The 11,867-nt window shown below is 34.9% G+C and overlaps 1 protein-coding gene across 1 annotated transcript; it reads right to left on the bottom strand.

Annotated features, from left to right (window-relative positions):
* Positions 1 to 3,005: 3,005 nt before the first annotated feature.
* Positions 3,006 to 11,438, bottom strand: LOC127254057 (uncharacterized). Its single transcript, XM_051278929.1, has 11 exons — positions 11,421 to 11,438; positions 10,524 to 10,617; positions 10,396 to 10,433; positions 9,524 to 9,670; positions 4,666 to 4,789; positions 4,510 to 4,581; positions 4,352 to 4,437; positions 4,141 to 4,269; positions 3,738 to 4,043; positions 3,571 to 3,660; positions 3,006 to 3,484 (listed from the first exon to the last, which is right to left on the bottom strand). The coding sequence occupies exons 1-11, from the start codon at positions 11,436 to 11,438 to the stop codon at positions 3,146 to 3,148; spliced, it is 1,443 nt and encodes a 480-aa protein (XP_051134886.1). The 3' UTR covers positions 3,006 to 3,145.
* Positions 11,439 to 11,867: the final 429 nt, after the last annotated feature.

Genomic DNA, 11,867 nt, shown 5'->3' with positions numbered 1-11,867 from the left:
AAAAATAAGGCCGACCGTGTGGACATATTGTCCTAAATTTAAAAATAAAAAAAACTATCTAAAAATTATAATTTGATTTACATATAGGGCAAAATATGCAAATTTTCCTCCAAAAAATTATGCACTGAATAACAAATTTTCTTATGCATGACAAGTGGTAAAAAAAGACCTTTATGTTAAGGGTCTTCACGGTAACAAATACTATATGAGTGAATTTACTTCTGGTAGAAATTTGTCACGAATGCTTGTGACTTGTTGCCAACTTAACCCCTTTTCACATGTTGTAACTTGACTATTTGTATCGTGAGTACATGTTACTGAAAAATATGGTAACAAAAATGAAAAAGTCTTTTTAAGTGACATTATCCTTTTACTGGATATGCAAAGTCACGTTTTCTGGAAATGTTGATCATTCAACATGTCTCCGTCCAAGAGAGATGGTGATTACATCGGTTGATTGAAAAATAAGTTATGTACATCTTATTTTGTAAGGAAATGATTTAATAAATAGTTACAAATGGAAAAACTAAAGAAGACTTAAAAAAATTGAGTGAGAGAGAAAGAAGAAACACAAGAGACCATGTCCATGTTGTTTTAAATAATTACATGGCTTTTCTTTAAGTTTAATTTGATTATTTATTTAAATTAACAATATATCAAATTTGTACTCTTACATTTATTTTGCTTTTCACATTTAATAAACACATTTTCTACAGTTCATATACATGTATATGTACATAAACCAATTGATATTTTCTGTTTTTGTAATTTTGTTTTCATTATCTATGTCGATATTCTTATTATCGTACAAAATTAAATGTTAGATACGTAAATATTATATTTACCAATATTTCTTCACTATAAATATTATTGTATATTTACTTGGCATCACAACATCACAATAGACTACCATAGCTACTTTCTTATTTTTATTATTCCGCTACTAGTAGCATGTCTTTCATTGCATTCGAATATTAAAATCTTTTGTGATCCCTTCTGTATATTTATGTGTTTTCCGAATAGAACATGTTAACACATTCTTAGATTTGAATGTTGTTTCAAGCTTCAAATATATATATATATATATATATATTAACGTAACTGGTTAATTCATTGTTTGAATGAGATTTTCGGGTTGGATGTAATTGTAAATCAATCCTCTAAGATGCTAGTTTGATAAAAGAGAAAAACGTTATATTTAACAAAATGATAATTAAAAAAACAAAAAAATAAATCATTTTGTATAGTCCATTATAAATTTGTTGTGTGAAAATGTATGAAGTATATCATCAATATCAGTAGACAAAGCTTTTCAACATAATAATGTGTATATATAATATTCTTATTCTTATTATTATTATTATACATTTAAAAAATACAAATTATGAGATGAGTTAATTATACATCTTAAACCACTCAAGCTAAAAAGTGTATAAATTTTACCCAAGAAATTGCTTCAAAGAGTATACCATCAATTTTACCCAAGAAATTGCTTCAAAGAGTATACCATCAGACCAATTAAACATAAGTAAAAATGTAAACACATACACAAGTTTGTAAATGTTGAAGAGTTGGACTCGTGTCATGTGAGCGTGGACATGTAATAAATCAGGCATATCCATTTCACATGTTTAATTGATTCAAGTTTAAGCAATATATATATAAAACAACAAAATTTATTTATTTTAATCCGTACCCTTGTATGCTTTGAACCTGACACCTTAAAACTAATGCACATCGGCGACACTTACAAATGTATGTGAGTCCTCTCTGGTTAAGGATTCTCTGACAAGAAAGGCTCCATAGCTTGTTACCTTAATTGTACGTTTACTATTTTCTTTCGTTGACATGAAATTGATACATTATCCAAGTAGCAGAAAGATCCATCCATGCCTGTTAATTGCATTTATTAACGTCCAATTCGATGAGAGAGAGATGTAAAATGACCAACTAGCACCAATTTATCTTTCAGAAGCACAAATGTCGATGAGAGTCAGAGCTCACTACAAAAAAACTGCATTTTAGTCACGGAAATTACTCACGGAATTTTGTGAGTAATCATGAAAAATCCGTGAGTAAATTGATTACTCACAGAATTACTCGCAGAATTTCGTCCGTAAGTAATTTGTTAGTAAATGCCTCGTAAGTAATTCCTGACAAGAAAAATCCATGAATAATTCCGTAAGTAAACTACTCACGAAATTACTCACGAAATTCTGTCCGTGAGAAATTTACTCACGTACTTAACCACGGACTTTGTCTGTAAGTAAATTTACTCATAGAACAAATTTTGTGAGTAGTTCCGTAAGTAAAAATCAACAAAACTCTCTTACTTGTGACGGAATGTTTCATGAGTAATTCCGTGAGTAATTTACTCACTGAATTACTTACTGAATTTTCCCTTGCAATATATCAACATGATTTTTGAGACGGAATAATTTTCGTGAGTAATTCCGTGAGTAATTTTTTCTACCCAAAAAATTTATATTTCAATTTATCCATACCAGTCCTAAATAATATATTACGACAACACAAATCCGAACCACATAGTAAATCATTCCAAGCCAAATATCCAATAAACAAAATACGATCAAATCACACGATGTTTATAACCATAGTTCCATAATCGATGGATACCACAAAAAAGAAGTAAACATAACCGTATATTTGATATGATAAATCTGTAAATCCGTAAATATTTATATTTGAATTTATCCATAACAGTCCCAAATCATTTACTACGACAACACAAATCCAAACCACAAACTAAACAATTCCAAACCATCCAATAAACAAAATACGATCAAATCACACGATATTTATAACAATAGTTCCATAATTGATGGATACCACAAAAATAGTAAACATAATCTTATATTTGAAATAGTAAATCTGTAAATCCGTAAAACTTTATATTTCAATTTATCCATACCAGTCCCAAATCTATAATGACAACACAAATCCAAATCACAAAGTAAATCATACCACAAGCCAAATATCCAATAAACAAAATACGATCAAATCATACGATGTTTAAAACCATAGTTCCATAATCGATGGATACCACAAAAAAGAAGTAAACATAACCGTATATTTGAAATAGTAAATCCGTAAATTATTAAAGTTCAAATACTTGGTACAAAAATCAACAAACAGGTGGCGCACCTGAATCGCCGTCGGGGTCGCAGCGGTCTGGTCGGGCATTCATCCTCTCAAGTTGTTGCATGATCGTTAGGGCGTAATTTTCAAAACGATCAAATCGTTCCTCCAAGCGCGCTAGCCGGTCGTCAGTCGTAGAAGTGCTAGGTGTACGACCATCACTAGTGAATAAGTTACGGTACGGTGGCACTGTCGATGCTAGCGATCCAAGCCCAAATATCCTCTTCTTCTTATCCCGATGCACCAAGGAAAGTAAGGCATCATCACGGTTATACTGTGTATCACCAAATTGAGACATACCTTCCTCGATAACATCCATGCCTTCCTAGAAATTGTAAAGAAAATATATTGCATATATATAGTTTGTATTAAGTGAACAATATTTAGTAAAATATCAATTGATTCACTTACTTTTAGTCGGGCTGCCTTCGTACTGCAATAATTCTTTCCATCGTGGTGCCTCGTATGTGTCCACTCATATGTGTCCCATTTCTCGAAACCCTACACTTATATTTGTATGGTCTTTAAATACAATAGTTTTAAAATATTCACAATTAATATGTAAAATACAAATTTACCATTTTATGTGAAGTCTCCATGAATGATCGAGACCCGCCGATGTGCGTGGCCTCAGCAGGACCGCTCGGATTACCGCCTCGTCTGTTGGAGTTTGCTGTCACCAACTTCTTACTGGCATTCTGGGAGGTCCATTCCTCCTTCCATTTTTGGAGCACAATGGCGGGAACTCTTTTGCTGAGCTTTTCTTTTCCCGAATGAATTTCATGGCGTATTTCATACAACCAGTGGTTGTATGTTTCACAGGCCTTTTGATTATAGTAAGAGTGCACAACCTCATGGTGTTCGGGTTTCCACTTAATGTATTTCTGGAAACAATAAATTTAATCATTATAAATTAGCATAAAATTTGATGGGTAAATATATGTCCTTCATTACAACGTAATAAGCGTGCTTTAATTGTACCTTCATTTCCTCTTCGTAGAACTGCTGTGTCGCTAGCGGTACATCTGTCCACGTGTAGCCCTTGGGGCTAATTTTTGTTGTGAATATCGGACGTAATTTCCGTGTGGCACTACTCGGCCAAAAAATGCTGTATGTAATTTATAGCTACAAATTAAGAAATTATTGGTAACTTGATTGTAGAATTACACATAAACATTGTAGGCACATATCTACCATCTGGGCGCACCTCAATCTCAATTAAACCGTCATTGTCATAGCTCCCTACCGCAGACTGTTCAGACCCAGAATTGCCAACTCCTATTTTCAAGAGTTTTAGTCTACCTATTTTAAAATAATACTACAACAGTGAGTAGTACAATCCATTCTAACCTGATGTATCGCCATGGGTGGTCCCACGTGAAACAATCGTTGTTGTATCTGCTGATGTTGATGTCGTGGCACCTGCAGTGAAATTATTAACTGATATTAGTGAAAGGTTTGTTGTACAAGGATTTAATATACATTCAAAATACTAAATCTACATACCAGTACATGTACTTGTCACGTCCTCAACCCGCTCCTCCTTCACAGCCTGCTGCAAGCGCATGGCGGATTGAGCAAGCTGACGAATTCGCTGCTGGCGTAACATCTTCTCTTCTTCTTGAGACATCTGCATTATAGAAGACATGTAGTTAATTTATAATATATTAGTAAAGTAAAAAGTTATTAAAGTTTTGGAGGACCTATTCAGCAGACACATCATAATCGGAACTTGTTGGACTGAGCTGATTAAGTTCTGATGTAGAAAAAGTTTCAAAGAATATTTCTTCGTCATCCGTATCTGAACCGTCTGAATTGTCTATCGGTATACCACTCCCACCGTCTGTTGATGCCAAGTAAAGTTGCTCCCCTTCTGTGGGTATTTCAATAGTGCAGGGTTCCACCACCACATCCTGGTATATGTCAACTTCTTCCTGACTTTCCACGATCTCGCCACTCACATCGATCCAACCCCGGGGTCTGACTCGACATACTGCTAACCAATCAGCCTTGTCCTTTTTCATACTTGGGAATGGAAGATAACATACATGTGTCGCTTGTATTGCAAGTATGAACGGTTCATAAGTATGGAGTTTTTTCTTTTTATTGACCTCCACCAAATTGTATCTTCCATGCTTCTTCGTTCGAACACCGGAAGTTGGATCATACCACTCGCAATTAAAGATAGTACATCGCTTGATCGGTAGTCCTGGAAATTCAATCTCCAAAATTTCTTGAATATGACCGTAGTACTCTAAACCCCCACTATCAACATAAACTCCACTATTGTATGAAGCCTTCTTTGCACCGTACTTTTCGGTGTAGAAACGATGACCATTAATGAAACAGTTATTATACCTAGTGACCTCCACCAACGGCCCGTGTGAAATGTCTTTATAAATTTTTGGAATGTTGTCTTGTTCAGTAACCTGCAATGTATGATAGATTATATTACACTGATTGTTTAAGATGAGGTTAGAGCTACGTAATGGTAGAACACACACGTATTGGGCAAACCAGTAGGTGAAATTCCTTTGTAAGTGCGAGGCAACCTCGATGTCTGATATTAAAGGATGTTCTCGCTTCAACGTCTCTTCGAAGATCCTAAATTTGTAAAGTCATAAATCAGATTTTTAACGGTAGTTCTATTGAATACCTTAATATTTTTAAGCGTACATAAACTTACGAGATGAAGGTATCACATTCGGGAACATTGAGTACAAAGTATGCTTGTATTGCTTGCCTTTCATGAGGCAACAAATACCGCTTCTTCGGCTTGCCTTGCAAGCGGCAAGGATGTGAGAATACTTTTATCCCAATATCTGGAGTTAATCTCGGTCCTCCATCATCCTGTCTAGGCACATTCCTTCCACGTGTGAACACATGTTGTTCGAAGTAATGAGAGCAAAAAATACTAGCCTCCCGATTTAGGAAAGAATTGACAATGGAGCCTTCAACTTGTGCCTTATTATTCACCATATGCTTCAAACTATATATAAATCTGCATCCATTTGAAAAAGTTGTTTTTATTTATTTGCTACAATTGTATAGGTCTTTTCAACTTACTCTAAGGATCGGGATATTACCTCTCAAAAGGATACATCCAACGACATTGAACTGGGCCTGCTATTCTTGCCTCATAAGGCAAATGTACCGGCAGATGTTCCATACTGTTGAAAAACCCGGGTACAAATATTGTCTCCAACTTGCAAAGAATGACAGGAATCTCAGCTTCTAGAAGTTCCATATTTTTCAATGAAACTACGTTTGATGTTAGGCGTCTGAAGAAGTTACTCAACTCTGTAATGGCTTCCCAAATCTTTTTTGGCAACAATTCTCGAAAGCCAATCGGAATGAGACGTTGCATGAATACATGACAATCGTGGCTTTTCATGCCAAACATCTAATATTTGCTCATGTTGACACATTGTCCAAAGTTGGACATATATCCATCAGACATCTTCAATTGTTCAACCCAAGTTAGAAACTCTTTTTTACACACGTTATCCAATGTATATGCAGCAACAGGATAGCATTGTCTAATGTTATCAAATTCTAGCTTTTTTCTATCACAAAACTCAGTCATATCTGCCCGTGCCTTAGCATTATCTTTAGTCTTACCCTTCACGTCCATCACCGTATTGAAAATATTTTCAAAAACATTTTTCTCAACGTTCATCACGTCAATATTGTGACGGATCAGCAAGTTAGACCAGTATAAATATACTTCTTTTCCGCCACCCACACACCTGCGAAAGCCTTCTATTTATATCTGTCGCTTCTGGCTCGGTTACTTTTAGGAAACCGTACTGATCAATCTCTCTAATTTGCTCTTCACCGGATTTTACACGTGGAGGAGGTATCCTTTCTACATTCCCCTTCTTGAACCTCTTCCTGTCCGATCGGTAAAGATGGTCGTTTGGAAGAAACCTGCGATGTGTATCAAACCAGGATTGCTTACATCCTTTCGGTAGATAAAAAGCTTTTGTTTGATCTTGACATATTGGACATGCTGTTTTTCCGGAAGTACCCCATCCAGACATCATAGAGTATGCTGATAGATCTCCTATATATGAAAAATATATAGATTCAATATATATCATGTTATTTTTGCAAATGAATAAGACATAATTACTGAAAAGATGTTTACCTATAGTCCACAACAACACAGCCTTCAAAATGAAGTTTTCCTTCCGAGAGGAATCAAATGTTTCAATCCCATTGATCCACAAAGTCTTCAATTCTTCAATCAACGGTTGCAAGTAAATATCGATCTTCTGTTTCGGGTTCGCCCCCCCAGACACCACAAGAGATAGAAATAAGTACTCGTCTTTCAAACACATATTAGGAGGGAGGTTATATGGTGTCACAATGACAGGCCAACATGAGTATTGTCTTCCCGACTGGCCAAATGGTTGAAATCCATCTGTGCAAAGTCCTAATCGAACATTTCTTGGCTCAACTCCAAATGAAGGGTATTTCGCATCTAACATTTTCCACGCCGCTGAGTCACATGGGTGGCACATATCATCGGCGTTCGCATGTCGATGACCTGCATGCCAACACATATGTGATGTTGTTTAAGAGGACACGTACAACCTCTTAAGCCTCGGTGTGATTGGGAGATAAAACATATATCTGATAGGCACCATTTTCCCGTTCTTTTCTATATACCGTGATTTTCCACATATCTTACATTGATCCAACTCTACATCCTCCTTCCAGTATAGCATACAACCAAATGGACAACAATCTATCTTCTCACACGGTAAGCCTAATCCCTCAATCAATTTTTTTGTTTCATAGAAGCTTTTTACGAAACAGTTGCCCTCGGCATCACATCATGCATAAGCTGGCACTGGACATCAAACCATCTTTCAGACAAATTGAAGTCAGCCTTAATATTCAACATTCTTGCCACAGCAGACAACAACGTTGCCTTCATACAGTTTTTTATCTTCTGGGTTAGGTTGTTCATCCTGCACTACGTGTGCCTCAAATGTGGGCCCTCCGGCATCCATCACCATTTGAGTATAATCCCCCATCCTTGGATCAACTATATTTTCAACTCTCGATGGTTCATATTGTTGTGAGCTACCACTTCCATCATGTTTCTCACCATGACATGTCCATCTATCGTACTTTGGTACAAAACCTCTAGAGTACAGATGATATTTGACATCATCTACTGCTAGAAACCTGATATTCTTACAATGCTTGCACGGACAACGTATAGTATTGTCAATCTTATCAATATTTGGGTTGTTCATGCAGTAATTCAAAAATTCGTTAACCCCATTAGTAAAGTTTCTGTTTAGAATACCATTGTGCATCCTTTCATACATCCAAGCTCGTCCCGGAGCTTTCATGTCTAAGTTACTCGCCTCTGAAATAATATTTATTGCACAAGTAAAAATTCTTCATCGATGACAATCAACCATTGAAATCTCCAACAATAATTTAAATATAGGCATAAAACTACTTGCACAATCACAACAATAACCTACTTCTTAAGATTATAATATATCATCATCAGTTTAGAAAATAAAAATAAAAATTTTTAGACCTTTAAATTAAAAACACAAAAACAGTCAAACTGAATTAGCAGAAACAAAATCATGTTGTGAAAGAAGAATAATATACCAGTCGAAGATAGCCATTTCATGAGGGAACAATAAAAGGTTGTTATAGTGATTATGACAATAACCTGGCAAAGCAATTACTATGACCGGTGTAATAACAACTGAGTAGTATAAATTTGAGAGGTGCAGTTAAATGAACTAGTTTTTTCAAGAGAAACAATGCTTCTGAAGGAAAATCATGCTAAAGCTATGCGAAGAAATGCTCATTGAATTAGAGGGTGTGGTAAACCACATATTCATTACATATTATAAAATATTTAAAAGTGTTTATAAGTAATCCCAAAACAATTGTAGGAACTTACAGGCTCTTCAACAAAACAGTAAAATCAAGGGAATAACTTGGAAAATAATCAGCCTAGAGGAAGAGGTACAACAACTTTGTGAATGTTTATCTAGATGTAGCAGCACTTTTAAGACTGCATAAACACTCTTGGTGGCAAAGACAGACAAAAAATAATCTCATCATTTAATTTAATAAAGGCATAAAACTCGAATCCTAAGTAACTAGAACATAGCCTGCACACAATTAATCTCCAACACCAGACACATGTGGAAGTACAACTGCCACTTCTTAATAGGATGACTACATCCAGACATCACATTCTACATGCGTAATCTCCAATACAATATATATATATATGTACAGTTAAAATTGCACTGGTGAGTAATTCAATAATATTGAAATAAGGCAAAACAAAGTAAGCTAAAACAAATAAAACTACCTTAACTATTGCTATTGCCGCAGATACCGGATTTCTGACCCCAAGAACAGTCCAAACTAAAGAATTATCAGAACCAGTAGGTATGATTCCAATTGGGATTGAAATAGCCTCTTTCTGGTTGTCTCTACTAAGTAAACCATTCAGAACCTACATTGTGGAGGTAATAAAACAAAATAATGAAATTCACCAACTTCTTCCAAAGGTGCAGCATGAACCATAATCAGAACCAGAAGTAATTTCATTCTTACATGCAATTAAAGAAACATTTAAGATATATTATATCTATACAGCTTGACCATTAAAAACATATTATTCAAATACCCCAACAAATGAGATATTTCAAAATGTAATAAAAAGAAAGCATCACATCCAATCATGCTGAAAAAACAAGAATTTTAGGTACAAACAACATTTAATAGGCAAAAAATTCTTTCCAAAAAATCAATAATAATAATAATAAAACAATAATGATAAATAGGAAAAGATTTTTTGGCAAGTTAGATGGAAATCATATATCCTGTCTCAAGAGGTCCAAAAGACTTGAAGCTCCTACCTAAACATTTTAAAACAAAATAGACAACAACAGAAACATCAAATTAATGATTTAGATTAGCAATTATAGTATATAAATCTCGTGTGTAATACCCATCCATTACCAACTTAATTAAAATGGAATGACTTAAATTTCAGAAGATAATAATGTTTATATTGCAATTTGGATATTCAATAATGTTCTCCAACTCTTGTTGTGAAATTCCACTGGGTTGACAAAAAAAAGTTTATAAATATAACATTAAATACACTAGATAAGAGTTCCTTACAACAACCAGAATAAAGATGCACATGGAAGAAAAACAGTGATATATACAGACCTCATTTACAATACCATCACCTCTTACACATATAATACCTGCAAGGATAGCAAATCACAGAGGCAATGGTTTAATGAATTAAGAAAACAATATGAAATAGTTTCCAAAGGCACAAAAGAACTATGTACCATCAGGACAAGTACTGAAATCAACACTGGCTGCAAGTTTCCTAGCATGACCAGCAGATGTTGTTTTGACAACCTCTAACTCAAATCCTGCAAGCTGCTCACCATATCACAAGAACAGTACTATCAGATCCTATCACAGATGAAGATAATGAAGCCAGAATGCCAGATGTATAGCTATGACATCCAACCAGAGTAGTTAAAATGACTTTGAATCGCATCCATGATAAGGTCCTAAGAAACCACCAAAAAACTTCAAATATAATTGAGTCATACCTATGATCAGGCAACATACTCATCTATAAAACTTAATTTGATTTTAAGATTTTGTCATCACCATAAAAGGTTTACAAGTATTATCGATGCCATGCGGAGCATATTTTAGAACATACTCAATTACATAGATTACGCAAAATTGGCAAAACACCAGAACCCATTCAAGACATAGAAAAGAACCTGTGTGTGGCTACTTTATTAACGGCTGCAGTATGATTGCATAATAAAATATCTGTACATAATAAAAACAATCAAACATATATAACCCTAATTGCAATCCAAAATATATAACTTTTTACTATGTTGATAATAAGCATAATCCAAACTTACAAAACCTAGAATGCAACTTCCTCTCAACATCTCAAAAGGTTTTAGAATATCAGTTATGCCCGCCAATTTAAACTACGATACCAAGGTACACCATGTGGCTAACATACTCACACGATCATGTCTGTCTTGCAATCTCACATAATTGGGTTAGTGGTGAGATCACGATCCTGTTCCTCAAGACATCTAAAAACCTACGACCCAACAAAAGTAAAATAACAGCACACTTGTTAAGAAGTAAGCTATACATCAACTAAAAACTGTACAAACTTATGCAGACAGATGATCTCAGAGAACCTCACCATTGTTATCCATTCTTTAATCCTCAAATTCAATGGATATATTATAAAATAAAATCTCAGAATTTGACCGGACACTAAAAGGCCAAGAAAATGCACGAAGTGGTGAACAGCACCAGAGCCCCATCTCCACTAGGTATAACATCAACAACCTATTTGCAGGATAAGATCATAGTTACAAGTAGAACCTAAGGCCTAAATGTCTAAAACATCGAGTCTTGCACGGTGGACAGCCCCTGGATAGACTGTCAACTATGTTTCAGAAAGTAGTGGAAATGAACAAGATCACACTACAATTCTCTTTGTTTATGGAAGCAATCCTACATTGTCCATATCATTCGACTATGACTATTACCACCACCTAGCAGAAGGATTGATTGGGGTACCATGACTCTCATTACAAGGAATTACATCCAATGCGAGTAATTCCAAAACTGTAGTGTTG

The sequence above is a fragment of the Andrographis paniculata genome, unplaced genomic scaffold, assembly GCF_009805555.1.
Source record: "Andrographis paniculata isolate CXL003 unplaced genomic scaffold, ASM980555v1 Contig52END, whole genome shotgun sequence".
In the NCBI taxonomy this organism is placed as follows: Eukaryota; Viridiplantae; Streptophyta; class Magnoliopsida; order Lamiales; family Acanthaceae; genus Andrographis; species Andrographis paniculata.
The sequence above is the reverse complement of the archived record's forward strand: the minus strand, read 5'-3'. Positions and strand labels throughout refer to the sequence as shown.